Genomic DNA, 26,159 nt, shown 5'->3' on the forward strand with positions numbered 1-26,159 from the left:
TACATTTGCTTGTGATGTGCATAAAGAAATGCTGGAAGAGATACAATAAACTAACCAAAGATGACTACTGTCGTTGGTGGGGCAAGAAGGATGGAAAACGAGCCAATGAGGACAAGAGACAGACCTTTCACTGTGAGTCCTGTCATAACTTGCTTTTTAAATCTTGTGAGTAAAGAGCTCAAGTATTTAGCATGAAAGAACCAGAACTGTATGAGTGGAAGCAGTATTTTAAAAGATACAAATACTATAATGACAAGATCAAAGTCTTGGTTTCAGAATGCTTTTCTGTAGCAGAATAAACTAGAAATTAAGCACCTGACTGGCTCCACAGAGATCAATGAACAGTACCAAGGTTATTTCTGCACTGTTCCCACTTACCCACATGTAAATTAACAAGTAACAGCCAAGCACTTGTAAAAGGCACTTGTCTTCAGATTTACTTTCCTTTAATGGTTACCCACCCACCTTTCTTTCCCTAAGAAACTTACTTGAAAAATTACATCAGCATCTCAAGAGCAAATGGCTACTCTCCACATGGGCTTGAAAATGCCTTACGTGACATCAGACAGAAAGCGAAAAAATAAAGGGGTCTAAGACAATAATTATCACCTCTGCCTCAAAGGAGTTCAAAGGCACTTATGCCTCAGAAAGAAGGTTTAAGATATGGGAGTTCAAAGGCACTTCTGCCTCAGAAAGAAGGTTTAAGGTATGGTTATTACATCCAAGGAGCGGTGGCTGCATGGGCACAGGAGGGCCTAGAGGAGCTATCCCACGTTGAAGGTCAGGAAGGGCGACGGTGAGGAGATACCCCTCGTCCAATGTAAGGAGCAGAGGCTGCACTTTGCTGGAGGAGCCGTGAAGAGATACCCCACGCCCAAGGTAAGAGAAACCCAAGTAAGACGGTGGGTGTTGCAAGAGGGCATCAGAGGGCAGACACACGGAAACCATACTCACAGAAAACTAGTCAATCTAATCACACTAGGACCACAGCCTTGTCTAACTCCATGAAACTAAGCCATGCCTGTGGGGCAACCCAAGACGGGCGGGTCATGGTGGAGATCTGACAGAATGTGGTCCACTGGAGAGGGGAATGGCAAACCACTTCGGTATTCTTGCCTTGAGAACCCCATGAACAGTATGAAAAGGCAAAATGATAGGATACTGAAAGAGGAACTCCCCAGGTCAGTAGGTGCCCAATATGCTACTGGAGATCAGTGGAGAAATAACTCCAGAAAGAGTGAAGGGAGGGAGCCAAAACAAAAACAATACCCAGTTGTGGATGCGACTGGTGATAGAAGCAAGGTCTGATGCTGTCAAGAGCAATATTGCATAGGAACCTGGAATGTCAGGTCCATAAATCAAGGCAAATTGGAAGTGGTCAAACAAGAGATGGCAAGAGTGAATGTCGACATTCTAGGAATCAGAGAATTAAAATGGACTGGAATGGGTGACTTTAACTCGGATGACCATTACATCCACTACTGTGGGCAGGAATCCCTCAGAAGAAATGGAGTAGCCATCACGGTCAACCAAAGAGTCCGAAATGCAGTACTTGGATGCAGTCTCAAAAACGACAGAATGATCTCTGTTTGTTTCCAAGGCAAACCATTCAATATCACGGTGATCCAAGCCTATGCCCCAAGCAGTAACACTGAAGAAGCTGAAGTTGAATGGTTCTATGAAGACCTACAAGACCTTTTAGAACTAACACCCAAAAAACATGTTCTTTTCATTATAGGGGACTGGAATGCAAAAGTAGGAAGTCAAGAAACACCTGGAGTAACAGGCAAATTGGGCCTTGGAATACGGAATGAAGGAGGGCAAAGACTAATAGAGTTCTGCCAAGAAAATGCAGTGGTCATAGCAAACACCCTCTTCCAACAACACAAGAGGAGACTCTATACATGGACATCACCAGATGGTCAACACTGAAATTATATTCTTTGCAGCTGAAGATGGAGAAGTTCTATACAGTCAGCAAAAAACAAGACAGGGAGCTGACTGTGGCTCAGATCATGAACTCCTTAGTGCCAAATTCAGACTTAAATTGAAGAAAGTAGGGAAAACCACTAGACTATTCAGGTATGACCTAAATCAAATCCCTTATGATTATACAGTGAAAATGAGAAACAGATTTAAGGGCCTAGATCTGATAGATAAAGAGTGCCTGATGAACTATGGAATGAGGTTCGTGACATTGTACAGGAGACAGGAATCAAGACCATCCCCATGGAAAAGAAATGCAAAAAAGCAAAATGGCTGTCTGAGGAGGTCTTACAAATAGGTGTGAAAAGAAGAGAAGCAAAAAGCAAAGGAGCAAAGGAAAGATATTCCCATCTGAATGCAAAGAATAGCAAGAAGAGATAAGAAAGCCTTTCTCAATGATCAATGCAAAGAAATAGAGGAAAACAACGGAATGGGAAAGACTAGAGATCTCTTCAAGAAAATTCGAGATACCAAGGCAACATTCCATGCAAAGATGGGCTCGATAAACGACAGAAATGGTATGGACCTAAGAGAAGCACAAGATATTAAGAAGTGGTGGCAAGAATACACAGAAGAACTGTACAAAAAAGATCTTCACAACCCAGATAATCACAATGGTGTGATCACTGACCTAGAGCCAGACATCCTGGAATGTGAAGTTAAGTGGGCCTTAGAAAGCATCACTATGAGCAAAGCTAGTGGAAGTGATGGAATTCCAGTTGAGCTATTTCAAATCCTGAAAGATGATGCTGTGAAAGTGCTGCACTCAATATGCCAGCAAATTTGGAAAACTCAGCAGTGGCCACAGGACTGGAAAAGGTCAGTTTTCATTCCAATCCCAAAGAAAGGCAATGCCAAAGAATGCTCAAACTACCGCACAATTGCACTCATCTCACACGCTAGTAAAGTGATGCTCAAAATTCTCCAAGCCAGGCTACAGCAATACATGAACCGTGAACTTCCTAATGTTCAAGCTGGTTTTAGAAAAGGCAGAGGAAGCAGAGATCAAATTGCCAACATCCGCTGGATCCTGGAAAAAGCAAGAGAGTTCTAGAAAAACATCTATTTCTGCTTTATTGACTATGCCAAAGCCTTTGACTGTGTGGATCACAATAAACTGTGGAAAATTCTTCAAGAGATGGGCATACCAGACCACCTGACTACCTCTTGAGAAATCTGTATGCAGGTCAGGAAGCAACAGTTAGAACTGGACATGGAACAACAGACTGGTTCCAAATAGGAAAAGGAGTACGTCAGGGCTGTATATTGTCACCTGCTTATTTAACTTATACGCAGAGTACATCATGAGAAACGCTGGGCTGGAAGAAGCACAAGCTGGAATCAAGATTGTCGAGAGAAATACCAATAACCTAAAATATGCAGATGACACTACCCTTTTGGCAGAAAGTGAAGAGGAACTGAAAAGCCTCTTGATGAAAGTGAAAGAGGAGAGTGACAAAGTTGGCTTAAAGCTCAACATTCAGAAAACGAAGATCATGGCATCCGGTCCCAACACTTCATGGGAAATAGATGGGACAACAGTGGAAACAGTGTCTGACTTAATTTTTCTGGGCTCCAAAATCACTGCAGACGGTGACTGCAGCCATGAAATTAAAAGATGCTTACTCCTTGGAAGGAAAGTTATGACCAACCTAGACAGCATATTCAAAAGCAGAGACATCACTTTGCCAACAAAGGTCCGTCTAGTCAAGGCTATGGTTTTTCCTGTGGTCATGTATGGATGTGACAGTTGGACTGTGAAGAAGGCTGAGCGCTGAAGAATTGATGCTTTTGAACTGTGGTGTTGGAGAAGACTCTTGAGAGTCCCTTGGACTGCAAGGAGATCCAACCAGTCCATTCTGAAGGAGATCAGCCCTGGGATTTCTTTGGCAGGAATGATGCTAAAGCTGAAACTCCAGTACTTTGGCCACCTCATGCGAAGAGCTGACTCAGTGGAAAAGACTCTGATGCTGGGAGGGATTGGGGGCAGGAGGAGAAGGGGATGACAGAGGATGAGATGGCTGGATGGCATCACCGACTCGATGGACGTTGAGTTTGGGTGAACTCCTGGAGTTGGTGATGGACAGGGAGGCCTGGTGTGCTGCGATTCATGGGGTCGCAAAGAGTTGGACACAACTGAGCGACTGAACTGAACTAATTAGTACCAGTGGGGAAAATAGGAAAGAGACCATGAGGCAACAGTTACAAAATGAGTTTTAGTTATGTCCTAAAATCTAAGTGCAGTGCTCTTCAAACCAGCTGTAACCCTTAGTCATGTCATTACTTCTGTGGGCTGCAACAAGCGTTTTCCTTCTCTAAGGAAAACTAGTAAAATAGCAAATGTATATCGTCACTCCTGACCACCAAATAACTCAACTACACGGTAATTCAGAGATAGATTATGAGCTGAAAGTCCAGGACAACACCTCATTTTACAAGAATTTTCAAGAAAGAATGGTTTTAAAAACAAAGCTGGGTGCAATCATTTCATTTTATAAGGAGGCGCTTTACGAACACCTCACCTGTGAACTCGGGCTGTGTGTGTGACTTTACAGTTTCACATGCTATACATTTGGTTGAGTCTGCTTTATTCTGGACTAGGCACACTTCACAGTTCCAGCTTCCCTCAGGTTTCTTGAACTTGTCCAAACCCAGGCAGCCTCCGGATGACAGGGAGACCGGGGGGGCCGTGCTGCTGCTTGAAATAGGTACTGAACTTCCTAGAAAACAAAGTAAAAATACAAAATTCTAATTTACATTATGTCATGATCTCCATGACACCATGTAAGTCCAAACGAACAATTTTTATCACTGTTTCCTATTAAGATAAAGAAAATGCCAGAAATATAAACATCACTTTGTTAAAAACGGTCCAGACATCTCAGATTTCTTTTAGTCTTATAAATGAGCAACTCTCACTCACCTTGCTCACTGATGAGTGTCCTCTTAAACACAAGGTTGACTAGCCATGGTTTTTGTTTTTTTTTTTTTTTAAATGATGCTCACAGATCAGAGCATAAAAGACTAAATTTTCCTTAATAATATTTGTCAAATTTTGTTAAGCATCACAGATTATAAAACACAGGTTATAAATCGTAGGCAACAGCCTAACACATAAAATACACAGTCATGGCCATATTAATTTCAAGATTCCAAAGCACAGATCTCTGACTTTGAAATAACCATTTCTGCACAGAAGTGTTCTATTATCCACTCTGCAATTCAAGTAGACATGACCTACTATGTTCAAGGCATTTGTTAAAACGTAGCCATTTAACAGACATTGATTAAGCACTGTAATATTCTTAGGTTCTGGGAATATCAAGATGAATAAAGTGTCGATTCTAAAGGTGCTTCTGGTATAAAAAGGGGAAAGTAAAACAAACATAAATGCATAGTACCACCATCACCAAGATGGAGTGACAAATGATCTACACAAGCGCACAGGGAAGACATTACTACGAGACAGAAGGATTCACAGAGGTCATCTTTACACTTTTAAGCAGAATTAGCAATTTCGTGGGGAGAGGCAGCAGCGTAGGAGGGATGGCTCAGTAAGGCACAGCTGCGTGAAGAAATGCAGGGTTGCAAGGAAAGCCATTCGCTCTGGTAGCCCCACTTCTCTCAATGTCCTCCAGCCGTTGCCATTCTCCCAGGTACCTGCTCTGTGGTTTACCGGTATGTTCTCTTCCACTTTACCAATAAAATCCTGCCGTCTTTGGTCCACTGCCCTCTCACAAGCTCTCATCTACCCTGATGATTTTAATCACCAACAAAGTCTTTCCCATTAGCACCCAAGACCCATACTTTGGGGCGTCAGTTCTGTACGACCTCTTTGATGGGAGTTCCACTGTGCACCTGGCTGGCCTGGTGAGATGACAACTCTTCCCCGATGTGTTTCTGCAATGTTTCATTCTCTTCCTCTGACCCTTCTACTGCTCTTCTAGTGGCCAGATAGCCTTATTGAGACTTCTGGTTTGGTTCCCTTGAAACCCATCCTCCTAAGAAGCAACCAGTATCCCGTGGTTCTTGTTTGGTTCTTGTCTTTCCTCTCGATTAACTGTTTCAAAGTTCTATTCCTGCTACTCTCTTAAGCTAAGCAGAGTTCAGTTTTAGGCTATCCTCTCTGTTTGCTTCACTCACTCACCTTACATCACCTCTACTCTCATCATTTATTTGAAAATTATGAGCAAATGATTCCCAAATCTGTGTCTCCAGTCCAGAGTGTCTATAATCAGTTTTATATCTTAAAAAGTCTTCTCACACATATCTGTCAACTTCAGCAGCTTGAACTTAATGTATCTTCAACTAAACACATTATTCTATCCCCCTCCATTTGATTTCATTAGTACATATCACCACTATCTCTATCTATATTATTGATCAACTTCCTAATCTGTGCTCTGGTCTCCAAATTTTGTAGCCTTCAAATCCATCCTCCGAAAAGCCACCGGGTGATTGAACAAAAGTATAAGTGTGACCCATCAACTCAATTAATTTTGCTCTCAGACATCCATCAACAGCTTTCTTTTTTTGTTAAGGGGACAATGAGGAATGCCAGATGGGAAGAGAAAGATATTTCAGAATAAAGACTCTGAAATCTTATTCCTGTAAAGATGTCTAGCAGGAATCAGAAATATAGCACACCCCTTGTGTTAGGACATGGTTCTAGACTATCAAGAGCTTTTCATTGTAGACACAAAACCACGCATCCACCAATAATGCAATAAGAATAGGAGGTATAATTCCCAGGACACTCGTAACATGTTTTATTTAGTTATCTATGTTACCATGTATCTGTACCAAATAATTATATAATAGCATTACAAAAACATCAGAGTCAAGTGAATTAATTCCAAATGAATTAAAGATCAGTGTAAATCTTCAGTAACTCTTTCAAAATTGAACAGAGAAACAGGAAAAATTCAACTCTAACTCCATTTTTCTGTCTGCCCAATAGTATTTTTTCATTAACGATTTAATAATTTATGATCATTGCAGGATCTCTGGCAGATAGCACATACAGGTACAGGTATCATCATTAGTACTCAGCCACACTCTTCTGATAACACAATACTGTCTACTCCTTAATGAAACTAGCTGTGGAAATGACCACTAGCCATCCTCACTTCCTCTTTGAGAAAAAGAGACAGAGTAGTATTTTATTCTGTGTAAAGGTTTGAGAAAGAGTGCTCTGTTCTAAGACCTTTGCATCTGTATCAGCCAACTTTGAAAATGATCACGAAGAGCCAGAAGTTTCTAATAAAAGTGCAAACAAAGAAGAGGTCAAAGCAAATGCTGGACTGATTTCACACACAACCTAGCTTAAGAGAACATGCAGTGCCAGTTCCAAGCAAGTCATTTTCATCTCAAGACAGTTTGGAAAATTATGACATATGAGGAAATGCTTGTCCTGAAACATCTAAAATACTGAGGTTGTTCTTAGCTGTTTTACAGAGAACAGAATTAAAATGTTCTATTAAAGTAATGAACAAAATTATTCCAAACAGCCATAAACGTACCTGGTTTCTCAGACATACAGGACACACACTTATTGTCTTCTGCATTATTAGAAACACAGCACACTGGACACTCCCAAGATCCCACGGGCCTTTTGAATTTATCTGCAAATCCTAAGGCACCAGTGGTCACAGTGCAGCTGGAGGAGGAAGCAGCCACAGTTACAGCACTTTCTGAAGCCACTGGCAACGTAAGGACTCGCTTAACACCAGTTCCCGGTTTCGGTGTTTCACAAGCTACACATTTTATCGCTTCAGGTTTATTCTGCACTAAACAGGTATCACAATCCCAAGTTCCTACAGCTGGTTTAAATTTGTCTCCGAAGCCTGCCGTCCCTGGTGTGGAAAGAGTCACTTTGCCGCTTTTACTTGGTGTCCCGGTTGCAGTCTGTTTAGCAGAATCTTTTGGTAGCAATTTTGTTGCTTGGCAGGCTACGCATTTGTTGTCTGTGCCTTTGTTCTGGAGTAGACAAGTATCACACTGCCACGATGACCCAGCTTTTAAACCTTCCCCAAACCCAGTTCCACTAGAAGAAAAGCTGCTTATTGCTGGTCTTGTGTGAACTACCGGGCTTGTGGTGGTAGGCTGAGCAGCTAGAGAATCTGCCTTCGGTGATGCGAAACCTACAACCGGGGGGAAGAGGGGCATGGGAGGGGAAAAATTAGTTAATGTTTTGATTAGAATATCTCCCCTGTTTACTGTTAATAAATATTAATAACATTAATTAATATTGGGGTGGCCAAAAAGTTCATTTGGGTTTTTTTCCGTTAAGACCTTACAGAAAAACCCAAAACAAACTTTTCAGCCAACTCAATAATGTGATACACTTACAGCTGTTAGTAATATTATTCCTGGGAGAAAACATTTTTTACCTTAATTTCAGAATTATTAAAATCCAAGAACTACTTATGAGTTTTCACCTAAGCTGTATTTCTAGTACTAATTACATAGTTAATAACTGACAACCCAGTTAAAAGTCTACAGAAGGTGTTTTGTTTTGTTTTTTTTATTTATTTTTTTAAATACATTTATTTATTTCTTGAAAGTGAAAGTGAAGTCACTCAGTCGTGTCCGACTCTTTGCGACCCCATGGACTGTAGCCCACCAGGTTCCTCTGTCCATGGGATTTCCCAGGCAAGAATACTGGAGTGGGTTGCCATTTCCTTCTCCAGAAGGTGTTTTGTTTATAGTGTATCATCATCCTCTAGAAATTTTAGTTTACTATAGTTCAGCTTATTTAACTTATATGCAGAGTACATCATGAGAAACGCTGGGCTGGAAGAAGCACAAGCTGGAATCAAGATTGCCGGGAGAAATAACAATAACCTCAGATATGCAGATGACACCACCCTTATGGCAGAAAGTGAAGAGGAACTCAAAAGCCTCTTGATAAAAGTGAAAGAAGAGAGTGAAAAAATTGGCTTAAAACTCAACATTCAGAAAACTAAGATCATGCGTTGCATCTGGTCCCATCACTTCATGGGAAATAGATGGGAAACAGTGGAAACAGTGTCAGACTTTATTTTTTTGGGCTCCAAAATCACTGCAGATGGTGATTGCAGCCATGAAATTAAAAGACGCTTACTCCTTGGAAGGAAAGTTATGACCAACCTAGACAGCATATTAAAAAGCAGAGACATTACTTTGCCAACAAAGGTCCATCTAGTCAAGGCTATCGTTTTTCCAGTGGTCACGTATGGATGTGAGAGTTGGACTGTGAGGAAAGCTGAGCGCCGAAGAATTGATGCTTTTGAACTGTGGTGTTGGAGAAGACTCTTGAGAGTCCCTTGGACTGCAAGGAGATCCAACCAGTCCATTCTGAAGGAGATCAGCCCTGGGATTTCTTTGGAAGGAATGATGCTAAAGCTGAAACTCCAGTACTCTGGCCACCTCATGCGGAGAGTTGACTCATTGGAAAAGACTCTGATGCTGGGAGGGATTGGGGCCAAGAGGAGAAGGGGACGACAGAGGATGAGATGGCTGGATGGCATCACCGACTCGATGGACAGGAGTTTGAGTGAATTCCGGGAGTTGGTGATGGACAGGGAGGCCTGGCGTGCTGCGATTCATGGGGTCGCAAAGAGTGGGACACGACTGAGAGACTGAACTGATTGATAGTTCAGTCAATACCTAATTTATGACTTGGGGCTTCCCAGGTGGCTCTGATGGTAAAGAATCCGCCTGCCAATGCAGGAGACCCAGGTTTGATCCCTGGGTCAGGAAGATCCAGGAAGGGAATGGCTAAGCACTCCAGTATTCTTGCTTGGAGAATTCCATGGACAGAGGAACTTGGCAGGCTACAGTCCATGGCGTCGCAAAGGGTCAGACATGACTGAGCCACTGAACTGAACTGAAGGTATACACGTAGAATCATGAAATAATGAGGAAAGGTTTGTGGTATCATTTAATTGATTCACTCGAGCTATACTTTATTTGGAGAAACAACCTTTCAATCCTTTTACTTTGGACCAATTAACTTTTATTCTACATACATCCAAAAAATCTCTAGACTGTAGAATCAAAGGAAAGAAAAACAGAGGGAAAGATGGTACAGAAGGTTGTTAGAGGTTTTTAGTTGCACCAAGAAATAATCCAGCCTAGAGCTATTTTTCCCCTAAAGACAAAGCAATTCCACATACTTAAGTTACTCCCAACAGACAACAATGTACTGTTTAGTTAATGATTAACCTGAGTCAGGAAAGTTGGCAAAATTTTAACAGCAACCACTTCAAGGTGTTACAGTTTTTTCTTTTTTGGATTTTTAGTATTTCTCTCAAGAGAACATATAACTACTCCAAGTTTTTGCTTTCTGAAACAGTTTAAAAGAGGGAGTGGGCATTATGGATCCAGGCAAAGTGAAACTTCTACGATGATAGACTATAATATATGCATTTGATTCTGACTACCACTTGGTTCAACCCAGCACAGGATTCTGGAGCTCTGCCCGTAACTGCATAAAATCATCTATACTGAGACTCCAGTAAGCAGTATACTAATCTATAAAATGGGAGCTGCACCAATCCCCTCCCCCCCAATCTCTCTATATCTTGTAGCAGCCAACCTTATTACTGAAACTCCTATTCACCTATGCATGAACACACGTACTGGATAAATCTAAACTATTTCAGAGCTACTACATTATAAATCCTTTTATATTCTTATTGTATACATCCCAGTTGGAATTATGCTATCCTGATTTTCAAACTGAAAACACATTCCTATTTGAGCACTTACTTCTATTCATCACCTTCAAATATTACCCACCAGCATTCATATCTTATTTCCTTTCCAGTAGTACCCTCCCCCTGCCCCCACACACCCTGTGTGTGTTACAATTAGCAAATGTTTTCTTTCCACTTGGCTTTGTTATATACACACCATTAACTGGGGAGTAATCTGAGGACAAGGCAGTTCAGTGCTCTCAGAGAGAGACATGTCCAGGTATATCATCAAGTTTATCTACTTTTTCTAATTATTGGTCCATCTCTATTAACATGCAATTCACATTTTTTCCTTCTATACTTGCTTCTTAGAGATTCCATTTTAGTGCAGTCCCTGAATTCTAAAGGAATAGTTTCTAAGGTCTTTCGCCTAAAAAATTTACACCGGAACTATCACTACATTCAAAAGACAAGACACCATTTTTTAAAAGCCTGAAGTACAACAAAGTGTAACAAACGATACTGAGATGAAATCATGATTTTATAATTAAGATTTGACTATCTCAAGGGCATCTCACCAGGGCTCTTCAGAACATCTAAGACACTTCCTTCTTTCAGGGTTTTCGCCACTCTGAAAGGGCTCTCGCAATCTTCATCTTGCTTCTTCTTACAGCTTGTACTGTTTATTGCAGTGGTATCTTGAGCTGTAATTTTTGTAATTGTAAAAGATATTACAAGAAAAAGCAAGTTAAATGCATTAGAAAGATCTTTCAATCAACTTCTTAAAAAAAATTACCATAACACAAAGATAATGAACAACAAAGGATTGTACATCTCTCCTCCAAAACAGTAAAAATATATAAACTATACATAATCTACAAATGAGTCCGTTATAGATCCACTATAATGATAAGAGTCAATGAGTTCACCAGTAATCAAGAAAATCAAAACAAGTCTTACAGAGGATATGGCCACTGGGACAAGCTCAAACACTGTATGAAATACGCCTTGATTATACAGAAACTTTAAACTGATTTAAAAACAACATTCAGACTTTCCTGGTGGTCCAGTGGTTAGGAATCAGCCTGCCGATGCAGGGAACATGGGTTCGATTCCTTGGTCCAGGAAGATTCCACATGCCCTGGGGTAAGTAAGCCCACGAACCACACCTCCTGAAGCCTGCGCCCCCCAGAGCCTGTGCTCCCCCAACAGAGAAGCCACCGAGATGAGAAGCAGAGAGCAGCCCCTGCTTGCCGGAACTACAGAAAGTCCATGTGCAGCAAAGAAGACCCAGTGCAGTCAAAAATAATTTTTAGAAGTTTTTAAAATGTTTAAAGCTTTTAAAAATGATTAAGTCAGATACTTCTTCTAAAAATTCACCCTATGATTGAAAATACCTGTCAGTTATTATGCTGAAAACCTGAATGATAAATACGCGATAAACTAGCTACATAAATTACAGAACACTGACATGATGGAATGCTATGCAGCCACAAAAATCATTCTCAGAAGAACAGTTACAGGAAAGAGTAGGTTAGAAAGTCCAGAAGATTGTGCCTGTTTCCATCTAGAGTAATGCTGTTACTTTTTGTTTCCCAAACTTGCTAAAATGAACATATACTTAAAATAAGTATAATGTTCTTATGCTTAAAATACTCTACATTGTGAGTACAATAATCATTTTGTCAACACATTTTTAAGGGGGAGTGTTTCTGTTTACAGATGAAGTATTGTTTGAAAATTACCTGACGGTTGCATCTGTGTGTGTGAGCGGAGGAGTGAAGGTGGGAGAAACAGGACTGGTCACAAAATGGCAAAGGCTGAAGCTCAGTAAAGTGTATCTGGGGATTCAGTCTACTATTCTATTTCTAAGAATGCCTGAAATTTTCAAAAGTATAAATAACCAGGTTTTTTTAAGTTTTCACCAATTTAGTAGTAATGGGTAAAGCAGTTCAAGAAAACCTATCTACCCTTACTTCACATCATGAGCAAAAATTAATTCAAAATGGATTGATGATCTAAACAAGAGAACTAAAACCATAAAACTCTTGAAAAGAAAACCTAGGAGGTACATCTTCATGACCATGACAATGAATTCTTAGGACACCAAAAGCACAAGAAAAAAAAACTAAACTTCACTAAAATTAGAAATCTCTGTGCATCCAAGGACATAAGAAAGTGACAAGACAATCAACTGAACAGGAAAAAAATACTTGCAAATCACATACCTGATAAAGATCTAGTATCCAGACTATACAAAAAGGCCAGTAACTCAGCAACACAAAGAGAAACCAATTTAAAAAATGGGCAAAGGACTTAAACAGACATTTCTCCCAAAAAGATATGTAAAAGGCCAAAAGCACATGAGAAGATGCTAAACACGAGTTCAAGTTTTTAAAGCACAAGCCATCCATCGTCCTTGCTTGGTCCTGCAATAAATCTTTCTCCATTAAAAAGAAAAACGAAAACTAAACACAGTCCTCAGGGAAATAAATGCAAATCAAAACCACAACGAAGCATCGCTTCATACCCACTAGGACGGCTATCATCAAAAAACGGAAAAGAATAAGCATGGTGAGAACGTGGAGAGTCCTGCTGGTGGGAATGTGAACAGGCTGGCTGCTGAGAAGAAGTTTTATTAATTACTCAAAAAGTTAAATGTAGGACTACCATCTGACCTGTCAATTCCATTCCTAGGTACATCCTCTCAAGTACGGAAGCCAGTATTGAAACAAATATAAGTACACGTACCTTTATTAGCAACACTATTCACAACAGTCAAAAGGTGGAATGACCCAGATGTCCACCAACAAATAAACAGATAAGTTATGGTATATCAAAAGAGCGGAGCGTCATTCAGCCACAAAGGAATGATGTTAACAGTACACATTACGACACAAACGAACCTTGAAAACCTGAGAGAAGCCAGATGCAGAAAGTCACACTGTATGATTCCAGAACAGGTGAATACACAGAAATAGAACATGGATTACTAGTTGCCAGCAGTTAGGGGGAACAGGAAATGGAGAAAAACTGGTTAGTGGGTACTTCCTTTCAGGAGAGATAAACATGTTTTGTACTAATTAAAGGTGGTGACTGCACAACTCTGTGCATGTAGTAACCAGCACTCAATTTTTCCCTTTAAATGATCAACTTCATTCCTGTCATTGTTTAGTCACTAAGTCACGTCTGACTCTGCAACCCCATGGACTGTATGTAGCCCGCCAGGCTCCTGTGTCCATGGGGGTTTCCCAGGCAAACGCCATTTCCTTCTCCAGGGAATCTTCTCAAGGATCGAACCTGTGTCTGCTGTATTGGCAGGCGGGTTCTTTACCACTGAGCCACTAGAGAAGCCCATGATTATTATCTTATCTCAATTTCACCTCAATAATAAAAATGTGCAAAAACCAAAACACCATACCTACTTCTTACAACTGTGTCAAAATAAAGAAAAATCGGCTTTTATTCATTATCACATTCTATATTCCTTTACAGTCAAAATTGAATTGCTTTTAGAATTTAAGGTAAATTTTAAGGATTTCTTCCAGTGTACTCAAAGAGATGGAAAAAGATAATGTGAAAATTAGCTCCTATCATACAGTAATTAACCATGACTTCCAATTTTCAATCAGCTTTTCAAATCAGCTTACCAAAGTGGTAAGAAACAGAGATGTCAATATAAGAACAATTCTATATATACTACTTAAAATACACGTCTTAAAAATTCTTGAGTAATTTCCCCACATGTAATGAAACACAAAAGTTGTTTTAACAAACTGTTACTCATTCAGGGATGATTAGTAAAGCATTGGTAAAAATGGAAGCATTTTAATGCCTTTCCCTCATAACCAGGCATGAAAATGAAATTTGAATAGGTTTATTCCTTCTTGAATTCACAGTAACATTAAAGAAAAAAAACTCATATGTTAAGTACACCTGAAATATACTTGTTACTTTCTCTTACACAGGGCTGTTTTATTCAACAGAAGTTAAGACTGCAAACATACCAGTCAAATTCTTATTCTGTGCTACTTACAGAACCTATACTCTTGTCTTCCAGACCATACAAACCAAAGATCTTCTCAGCTTGGGGTCCTGGTTCTTTGATATTCTGAATTTTTTTTTTTTAATCTATCTATGAGGGAAGATCTAGTTTTTTAAGATTCCCAAACTCAGCAGATAGTCAAAGAAACACTTCTGAATAAGGCAACAGCTCCATAACTGATATCTCAGTCCATAATACCCCTCTCCCACCCACACCCCCTCAACACACTGCTGTTACTGCAAGGAACCATCTCACACCCCGCCCCCCAGAGTGTAAAAAATCATGCAGTGTTTTCCTATCATTCAAATTAAAATTCAATTATTTAGCATAGCACTCAAGAATCTTTAGAACTTAAAGCTACCTCTCAATCTCATGACAAACTATTTGCTATTTTCAAAGTGCATCAGGCTTTTCCTCTTGTTGTCTTGTATTTGCTGTTTGTTGGGGGAAAAGCCCTTCCTCTCAATTCTTGACCTGAGCAGTTTAGCCCAGATGATTCTTCATTCCCCAAGCACCCAATACTTGAGAGCACACATCATGACCACCACAGCGAATTCCTATGGTCTAATTATCTATTCAGATAGATAATTTTTTGAGAAATAGCCCATTTTTTGAGAAATTATGTGCTACTACTGTCTGCAGAGGCTGATATAATCCTTATACATAAAAATGCTTGTGAACTCAAGAGAAACCCAGAAATGGAATCCACTGTAATTACAGTGTGGAACACCCTTGAATTTCCTATACTGAGATTTCATTTATAATAAACTGTCATTTTTTGGGGATTAAACTGGATAAATTTGCTATTGTGACCATCCCCTTCACAAGCTGTAACTTATTCACATTTAGGGAGCTAATTATATTCACATAAAAGCATTTACAAGAATGGCCAAAGGTAAAAGAAGTGATTTGAAATATTAACCTATTTTTATGTAAAATATTATGAGAAAAAGTGTCTTACCTGAACTGCTTGTAATTGTTTCTGAAACACTACTAGAGCCAGAAAGCTCTGCTGTTTTTGCCACAGGCACACTAAATGTAAATCCAATCTGTAGAGAGAGAAGGTGTCCTTTAACTGTCCATTTAGCTTCAAACAATCCATCAAATATAAAGCTCTATTTCAAGTCAAAAAAGTATACTGGATTTCACATATTCTAAGAGTCACAGTTTTTCCTATTTTAAATCTCTAAAATCGGTGTACTTCTTATAATGAATGGTGTGTCCTAGTTTAACAAGAGCATTTTAAATTTCTAAAGCATTTTTTCATTCAAAGCATTACATAAAATAATAATGTATTCCTGATGCCCACTTTCAGGTTTCTAAATGCCATTTCCTAATAAAATGTATGAGACTTCATGGACATGGAGTAGATTTCAGGCATTTGGCAGGGAAATTACAAAATAATCTGGAACATGTAGTTGTAACAGAAAACAAGCCAAGGACACAGTAAAAAAACAGAAGGTAACATGTCTAGTCAAGGCTATGCTTCTTCCAGTGGTCACGTATGGATGTGAGAGTTGGACTGTGAAGATGGCTGAGTGCCGAAGAATTGATGCTTTTGAACTGTGGTGTTGGAGAAGACTCTTGAGAGTCCCTTGGACTGCAAGGAGTTCCAACCAGTCCATTCTGAAGGAGATTAGCCCTGGGATTTCTTTGGAGGGAATGATGCTAAAGCTGAAACTCCAGTACTTTGGCCACCTCATGCGAAGAGTTGACTCATTGGAAAAGACTCTGATGCTGGGAGGGATTGGGGGCAGGAAGAAAAGGGGACGACAGAGGATGAGATGGCTGGATGGCATCACTGACTCGATGGACGTGAGTCTGAGTGAAAGCCGGGAGTTGGTTATAGACAGGGAGGCCTGGCGTGCTGCGATTCATGGGGTCGCAAAGAGTCGGACACAACTGAGCGACTGAACTGAACTGAACATGTTTAAATGATACACATGCCAAATAGAGATGGGGCAACTAGAACATCAAATTTATGTACTGTTTTTTTAAAATATTTATGTATTTAGCTGTGCCGGGTTTCAGTTGTGCTATGTGGGATCCAGTTCTCCAACCAGGGACCGAGCCTGGGCCCTCTGCACTGGGTGGAGGGGCTGCAGGCTGGCAGGCGGGGTCCCAGCCACTGGCCACCAAGGAAGTCTCCAACTTATATACCACTCTTACTCAAAATATTTACTATGAAGAAACAAATATATAGTGGCACATAAAACCTTCCAACTTTTCTAGATTAAAACCAATCCAAGAGACATGCTAACTAAATGCAATATGACTTAGCTGCTAAGTCTTAATTGTAACTGGATCCAGTACCAAGAGAAACAAAACAGCAATTAAATGAGAGTCTGAGGCTGATGGGTAAATCTGAATGTGCACACTATGTTACTATTAACATCATGTTACATTTTTTGGGGTATGACAACTGTATTATGGGTGTGCAAAGAAGTATCTTTTTTCTTAGGGGATACAAAGAAAATTAAGGATACCAAAATATCTCCATCCTAACTTCCAAATGGTACATGACAAGATGCATACATATACACATACACATGTATTTTGTGTATAGATGTTCAAAGTTTTCTGTACATTGGAATTTTTTTGGTAAGAAAAATGGCATTTCTTACCACCAATTGTATATTACAGCTTAAAAATACAGTATGCCTTTGGAATCAATCAATATGCAACACTCTTTGCTTGCTACTTACAGATGACGGAGGTAGTACATCTGACTCAGTAGATTTTACAATTGGAGATGAAAATCTAAACAAGGGGCTGCCAGTGCTGTTTGGAGAGGTCACTTGTACCTGGTTTTTCAAATTATTAAAGAAATGACACAAAAAGCTTTTTAGAAAAAGAAATTGGCAGTGAAATAGACCGTAAGCAAATTAATTACAAAGAAGCCAAAAGCATTTTTTTCCCTTTTAAATTAAAAAAAATCACTTTTAACTTCTGAAAACTACTCAACATGAAACTGTTGTAAGATTTGGCTTCCTCTTCAAAGAGGAATATACATAATCTTGGAGAGAGATAATTACTTAAGGGAGAAAAATAAACATCTATAAGAAAATGTTCAGAAAAAGTAAAAGTCAGGAAAAAAGCAAACAAATTTTAGAAGCAGATTAAAGATGTTAATCCTACTTAAGAAATTTTTTAAAAAAGCAGAAATTCATTATTAACCAAAAATAAAGTATGTTCAATGGAAATATTGTTTGAAAACAGACTTACAATACATTCATAAGAATTGAAGAATGTTCCCATTATGATGTACATTTTTTTAAAAAGCCAATGCTATTTCAGTTTTTCTCAAATTTCTGAGTTGTTAATTCCCACAGTGAAAATTAAGCACTGATTTAATCAGGTTAGTTTTTTTAAAATAAAGAAAAAACAAAAAGCACCTCTATGGTACAACATTTTTTTTTACCTTATTTGTTAATGATTGTGAAGGACTAATGGGTGATGGAGAGGAAGTTGTGATCACAGAAGAACTAAAATTGAAGGTAGGCAGTGAAGAACTGGTGATGGGTAGAGAGATTTTCGGTAATACTGGTACTTCCACTTCCTAAAACACAACATATTTTATAATGACAAATTTCATCTTTTGTGTCATTCTGTTGTATCAACATATTTTCAGCTAGAACAGATAGAGTTACATGTAAATTCAGAATAAACAGGGACAAGGTAGCAGTATGCAGTGTTAACAATGTAGGCTCTTGAATAAGAAAAAACTAAACAAGATTTGAATCCCAGCTGTGCCACCAGCCAGAAATGTGACTTTGTGAACCTATCTGTCCTCAGTACCAATTTCTTAGCTGGTGAAAATGAAAAAAAAAAAAAAAAATTTAACATATCAGAGTTGTGGTTTAAATATGAAACAAAGTCACTTCTGGTCTTGGCATGTAACATCAGCATTCTAAACATCAGTACTGATGAGTTTGGTGAACTGCTTCAGTTTTTATTTCAATGTAAGCAAAGATCTCCACTCGTCTCAAATGACCCATATTAAAACAAAATTTGAGTTTAAGACAAAAATTGAGTTCCACTTCCGCTAATGGTGGAAGACCTTGTATTTAACCAATGCTCTGACAAGTAACAATTATAGATGCTTGACAATATATTAAAAACAACCATCTGAAAACATTAGAAAGCAACCAAAAGCAAGTAGATATTGGAGGGAAGACGATACTGAGAAGAAGGGAGAAGTTTCTTGTCCTCTTTGAGTTGGTGCCAGTTGGACAGTTGAAATTCAAAGAAAACTGCCAATCTGTTGATTGAGGCATTCAAAGGACAGACTAGGGTGACCACAGTAGCTAGAAAATAAGGGGAGATGAAGTGCCACAGAAGGGGAGTCCCAAGTCTGCATATAAACTCTCCAAATCTCTGGCAGAGCAAATCTGTGTAAACTACAGGTGTATAATAAAGGCACTTGGATAAAACAAAACTAAAACCTGCTCTACAGGTTCTTCAGGGTGAAGGGAAATGACACCAAATGGAGATTTAGATTTCTGGAAGAAGTGGAGAATATGTGAGTAAACTTCTCTTCCTCTTAGTTTCTTTAAAATACACATTAAGTATGTAAAGCAAAAATGTACTGTGGATTTACAGCGTATCTAAATGTAATATAAATGATATATAGCATAAAATACCAAGGAAAAGGCGGTGGTAAATCAAACTATAAAGTTACAAGATTCTTAAATCTTATAGGAAATGATCAATATTAACACAAAGTAGAATTTAAAAAGTTAAAAGACACCATAATCCCAAGAGGACTGTGTAAATTATGAGAAGGGTCAGAGATATAAAACCAACAAATAATTAAAATGGAATGCTAAGAAATACCCAATTAACCCAAAAGCAGGAAGCTTTCAAAAAGAACGAGAGAGAAATAAAAAAATGGGGAAAATAGAAAATAAAAAAAGGTAGACCTTAATCCAACCATACCAGTAATTATGTTATTTATAAGCAAAAATGCCAATTAGAAAATAAAAAAAAGGGCAAGCAAGACTCAATTACATGCTGTCTGTAAGAGATTTACTTACATTAAACATAAAGACAGATAAGCAGATTGGAAGTTAATGGATGGACAAAAATTTAACTTGCAAATAGTAACTTTAAGAACGCATATTTTAGTATCAGAGTGGCTGGCTATATTAAATACCAGATAAAGTAGATTTCAAGACAAAGAATATTTCCAAAGACTTTTTTAAAGGACATTTAGTAATATTAAAAGGGGTAAATTATTGAGAGGCCACCATAGATAAGGTGTACACGCCAATGAGGGCCTCAAGATAAACAAGCAAAAACTGATATAATTAACAGGAAAAAGACAAATTCACCAAGTAAAAGCTGACAACTTTTAACTCATATCTCAACAATTTACTAGACACATACCTCCCTTCCCTACTCCCCGCAAAATTCAGTAAGAACAAAGATGATGTTAGAATTATTATCAGTCATCTTATCTGACACTCAACCACCAGAGAATACACAATGGGCAAGACTCAACAAGCAGACCATGTGCTGGGCTACAATACAAGTCTCAAGACATTTCAAAACATTAAAACCATGACTAAATCCACTTCTAAATAATCTATGGATCATATACGAAATCAAAAAGAAAACTAGGAAAATCTTCTCACAGAAACACCACTATAAATCTTCTAGAGGAAAACACAGGAAGACTTTTTTTGTAGACAGAGATAGGTTTCTTAGGATACAAACAGTAAATATAATGGGAAAATGTTTAAGTTCAGACTTCATAAAAGTTAGAACATCTGCTAATCAGAAGATACTGTTAGGAAAAGGAATAGGCAAGTCAAGACGGAGAGAAAATATTTGTAAGACACGTATCTTGACAAAGTACTTGGATCTAAAATTTATAGAGTTCCTACAACTCAATAATAGTAAGACAACCCTATTTTTAAAAGACCAAAAGTTCTAAATTAACACTCCTCAAAGGAAGATATTATGGCCAATAAACACATAAACAAGAACAAAATATTAAGCAAGAGGGAAAGGCAAATTAAAATTACAATGAGACATCGTCATACACAAAGCAGAATGGCTAAAATTTAGAAGATGACAATCAACTATTGATAAAGATGTAGAGTAACAAAAGCCCCATCCATTGCTGTTACAGTTACTTTGGGGAAAGTAAGTCTGTCAGTTACTTAAAAAGTTAAACATATATCATATAACCTCAGGACTTCATGTCTACTGTTGCTGTCTACCTGAGACTATCCCAACATAATGTAGATCAGCAGTATTCCAATATAAAATGAAAAGTTTGGGGGAAAAAAACCCCACAGACTAGGCAACCAACTTGGGCAGCCACTCATTATTAGTATCTCTTTCCTCAGAAATTTGGAGACTGTAACTTGAGAGTGGAACAAAGCAGGGACAGACAGGTCAGGGGAGGCATCCTGGGGTGCAAAACCAGCAGTGGGCAGGAATGGAGAGGGGGTCCAGAGAAGGGAGAAGGTGATAAAGGGGCTTTGATTTTCATAAAACTCCTCACATTTAGTAAACCAGATAGTAAAAGTCAACAAATTTTTAACCCATCAAATGTCTCAAAACAGCAAAGTTATATTAAACACATATCTATCTGCAAGACAGCTAAAACTGAGCTATATAGATCAGTCTAAGCTACAGCTGAAGATCTTAGAAATTGTATCTTTAAAAACAGAAACTAAAGGGAAATAAAACTCCCAATCTGTCACCTGGTAAACACTAAACCAAGCTAATGCTTTCCTCTTATCAGGATAAACTTTTAGAAGGTGGGGCCACACATTTTACCAAGAAATATAAAAGCTTTTCTAAAGAACTATCTAATCCTTTATGAATGAGATACTCACTTTGTTATGTATACACGGGCAAGGCAAATAACTCATTTTCTAAATGTAATGAATCAAATCTACATAAAGAGTTTCAAGCAGAAAAGAAAAATTTTCTAAGTACAAAATTTTATATGCTACATGATCAACTTTATTTTTAAGATGTTGTAATGCAGTAATACATCCCCTCCCTTCCCCACACTCTAGCACAGCAACAAGTAGAACCTAAGGGCAAAGTCTCAAGACCTGTAACTGAGCCAAGGTCCCCAGCATGATCTCAAATATCAGAACCCAACAGGCATATGGCAGAAAGCCCAAACTGCCAAAGTCAAGCTTCTGATAAGTCAGAGAGGCACAAGCGCAGGACTCATACTGGAAAAGGGGAGATTAAAAAAAAATAGAAAAGAAAAACACAGACCTGTCACTCTAAGCAAGGCTGCAAAACAAAATACCAATAGACACGAAGGAAACACACACACACACACAGAGCAATTTCAATCAAAACATTAATTTCACAGTCAACAGAAGACCTCCTACTTAAAAACCTAAAAACATACTCCTAATTCCTCATGGGTCAATGAGAAAGTCACAAATACAATTTCAATTAGAAAAAAAGCACAAATCAAAGTACGATGTACATATAACTTCAAAGATTTAGCCAGGCTGAAACTGATTTACAGAAGACTGAAATGGACCCAGATGCAACTCAATGTAGTTAGAAAATATACAGTGCAACCTAGACAGGAAAGTTAATTTAACCAATCTTCAGTGAGTCCTTATCGTTTTCAAACTTTCATGTTCAGTATACATAAAGAATTCTTCCCAGTAAAAGAAATAACCCAAAGGGGAAAAAAATGGATCAAGAGAAAACACAAAATGGCCAAGAAACTCACAAAAAGATGTCTCCTCACCCTAGTAAAGAAGGAAATGCAAATTAAAAATCCAATGGCATACCACTTCACATTCATAACATTAATATTAAAAAGAAAAAAAAAAAAATCAAGTACTGGTAAAAAAATAAAGGAAAACCAGATCTACCTACTGTTATGTGGAAGCATTAAACTGTAAAAGTACCCTGAAGAGCAATAAGGCAAGATGTGTATCATCCCCCACAATCCAACAATTCCATTCCCAGACAAGTAGCCTGGAGAAAGTCCTACATGTGTACTGGGGGAGATGTGCATATATGCTCACACTGGCGTGTACAGCAATCAACCCAAATGCACCTGCACAATGGGCTGTGCTGAGTCTTCATACTGGATAAATACGTAACAGAGAAAACCTGCTATTTTTTGCAAGACTGATCTATTTTACAAATAATAAGGAAAAGGCCCATGAGACAAACACATCATGTTTCAGGAATGGGCAAAACCTAACTACATAATAGTATTTCAAGGGTCAAATAATTTCAATTGCTATAGTTTTATTTGAAAAATTATGGCTTTAGACTAGTGATACCCAAGAAATTTAAGGTATTAGATTAGGTCACAGTGAAGATGGTTTAAAAAGCCTGATAGTTTAAAACATACACACACTTTTAAGGAATTGTTTCAATGGTAGATAATTCCTATGCTGGGTCTCCCCTAACCTCATCCTTCCAAGGGACCTCCAGGTGGGTCCCTCATCACCGCATCAAAACTTTTAATAATAAACTTCAAGGTATTAAGATACTTCAAAATATATGTCAAAGAGTATAACCTTACCTCCTTCTCTTGAGGTTTAGATGCCACAACACGTGTTCTCTCGCGCCTCATCTTGCCACCTCCACCACCTACTCCAGGAGATAAACCATTGGCTGCAGACATACTGAAATTTGGATAAGAAAAGCCACTAGGCAAAGAAAAAGAAAATTAAAACAAATGATATATTACTCTGGTCCATAACTTGTTAATTAATACTAAAAAAAAAAAAAACAAACTGCCAATTAAGAAAATAAACGTTCAGCTGAAAGTGATTTTAAAAGCTCACAGATTTCTATGTGTAGTTTTCTATGTGTGTAGATTTCTATGTGTAGTTTCTATTTCTTTAAACTTCTTAATCTTCAAGAAGGCAAATACAAATCAAATATAGGCCTTACAAAAAATATAAAGAAGCTTCACTATAAAGATGACAATACCTTTCTTGTTGCTCTCTATTTTGTCCTGGTGTTGTATTTTTTTCATAATCAGTCTAAAAAAAAAAGGAATATAACATATTTATATAGCTGCTTATTTAATTTTAACACCACCTTTTTATCTGTGAACTTTAATATTTGGTGTCAGGAATTTGACAGTTGTTTAATGAATTTTAAAATCTACAACTCATACCCTGTCACCTGAATGATGACCAAGAGTTACAGTGTGATTATATACAAACTGATAATAAGCACAACTGCCTTTTAAACAAAACTGTAGCATACAAATTTAATACACATTATCAACCACACAAATACTTTTACTTATGGCCTATTAAATGTGCAATCAAATTTACACTGATGGTCCTTTTGAAATGATTCTCTGCAACTTAAAGAGTTCTTCCATCTAAAGGAATCAGGGTTCCTTGGAGAACTGGCTGATTTCAGGGCTGGGGCTGAAAACTCACAAGATGAGCCTGGTTTGTTTTATAATATTAAAAAGCAACTAAGTGCTTGAAAAATGATGTGAAAATATTAAAAGGACATGAGCCAGTTCAAAGGCCAAATATGGGACAGTGAACATCAAAATAAATAATCCTAATAAAAGATTACAATCTTATCAAATTTAAGAATTCACACTGACTTAAATAAATACATAGAGAAATACATACATAGAGAAAACTTCCTACAGTAGAAAACCAACTTCATAAAGATAGAAGAAATAGTAGAATTAGAAAACCACCATTTGGCATCTACAAATAAAAGATTCAGGCAAATATCATCAAAACTGCTAACAGTGGTGGGTAAAAAGGATATTTATACTCTCAAAGTTATCTTATTAGTTATACAAGGTACAATACTAGCAATTTCACAGTGAAGAAATCCCACTGATGCCACCTAAACTGCTGATCACAGCATCAGTGCGGGACGAACTGGCAGAAACTGCCCGATAATACGACACTGAGAAGAGTTCCGAGTTTGTTCTGTGGTATGACTACCGAAAGTGCCTAACCAGAATCTGCTGCTGCTGCTGCTAAGTCGCTTCAGTCGTGTCCGACTCTGTGCGATCCCACAGATGGCAGCCCACCAGGTTCCCCGGTCCCTGGGGTTCTCCAGGTAAGAACACTGGAGTGGGTTGCCATTTCCTTCTCCAACCAGAATCTAATCATGAGGAAACAAACATCCTTGTACTCCTTCAGAAATATCAATGTTATGAAATACCAAAAACAAACCCCCACAAAACCAAAAAAACTGTTCTAGACTAAAGGAGATAAAAAAGAGATTTGACAAATTTAAGACATGATCTTCCATTTTTGTTCTTATGGGACAACTGGCATCTTAACAAAATTTGCAATTAACAGTATTGTATTGATGATAAGTTTCTTTCTGGTTTGGGTAACTTCAGGTATGTGAGGGAATTTCTTGTTTGTAGAAACAGAAAAAGATAAAGGAAATGTAGTAAAATGTGGACTTCTTAAGATTTTTCATTCAAGTCCAAAATTATGTTCAAATTATTTTTTTAAAGTCTGATAAAGCAAATATGACAAAATGTTAAAGACTGGTGAGTCAAGTTAAAGCAAATAGGTAAATACTGTACTGTACTATTCTCTCGATTTAAGTTTGAAATTTTTCAAGAAATTGAGTTGTCGTGAAGATTCAATGAGCTTAAACCAACAAAGGCACAAATAGGAAGATGTTTTATAAATGGAAAAAGAACACACTTTAGTTAAATGACACAGGAAAACAGAAAGACCCAGGATATGAGAGAAAGTAGAAGACAAATGATCTGGCCTTTTCAAATACCAATGTGCCTAGCAATTCTACTCCAAGGTATTAAGACCCAAGAGAAATGAATATCGATGTCCACAAAAAAACTGGCACTTGTATCAAAGTTCATTGCAGTATTATTCATTACAGTGAAAAAGTGAAAAGGACCCAAATGTCCCTCAACTGATGAATGGATAAACAAAATCGCTACATCTAAACAATGAAATATTATTCAGCAATAAAAAGGAACAATGTTCTGATATGAGGTGAACCTAAAAACATTATGCTAATGATGAAAATATGAAATAAGCCAAACACTAAGAACTACTTATTTTAAGATTTCATATATACGCAATGTCCAGATAAGTAAATCTAAAGAGAAAGATAAATAGCTGCATCAGGCTGGAGGTGGAGGGGTGGGAAGTGACTACTAATGGATATGAGATGTGGGGGAGAGGACGATGAGAATGTTCTGAAACTGACTAGTGACACAGACGAACAACTGTAAATGCACTAAATCCACTGAGCTATAAACTCTAAGGTGAATGGCAAGGTATGAGAATCACATCTCAATACAGAAGTAATATAAGAATAAAAACAGTGTGGCGAGGGTAAAGATTTGAGGTCTAGAAAGACAAAACCACAAGTAATATACTTGTTTGGATACCGGCTCAAAAAAGCAGCTATAGGGAATTCCCTGGCTGTCCAGTGGTTAGGACTCGGTACTTTTACTGCCA

The 26,159-nt window shown here is 38.1% G+C and overlaps 1 protein-coding gene across 8 annotated transcripts in view; it reads right to left on the reverse strand.

The window, feature by feature from the left end:
* The window catches only part of NUP153 (nucleoporin 153), an 80,767-nt gene that overhangs the window by 16,747 nt on the left and 37,861 nt on the right, over positions 1–26,159 (reverse strand). For all 8 annotated transcript variants that reach the window (XM_044927539.2, XM_044927536.2, XM_044927532.2 and 5 more), the window contains exons 10-17: positions 23,659–23,711; positions 23,246–23,372; positions 18,134–18,271; positions 17,418–17,516; positions 15,674–15,761; positions 11,246–11,371; positions 7,509–8,129; positions 4,509–4,706 (exon numbers count right to left, since the gene is read on the reverse strand). In XM_044927539.2, coding sequence (XP_044783474.2) covers positions 4,509–4,706; positions 7,509–8,129; positions 11,246–11,371; positions 15,674–15,761; positions 17,418–17,516; positions 18,134–18,271; positions 23,246–23,372; positions 23,659–23,711 — 1,450 coding nt within the window. The remainder of the gene's footprint in view (positions 1–4,508; positions 4,707–7,508; positions 8,130–11,245; positions 11,372–15,673; positions 15,762–17,417; positions 17,517–18,133; positions 18,272–23,245; positions 23,373–23,658; positions 23,712–26,159) is intronic.

The sequence above is a fragment of the Bubalus bubalis genome, chromosome 2 (genome assembly GCF_019923935.1).
Source record: "Bubalus bubalis isolate 160015118507 breed Murrah chromosome 2, NDDB_SH_1, whole genome shotgun sequence".
In the NCBI taxonomy this organism is placed as follows: domain Eukaryota; kingdom Metazoa; phylum Chordata; class Mammalia; order Artiodactyla; family Bovidae; genus Bubalus; species Bubalus bubalis.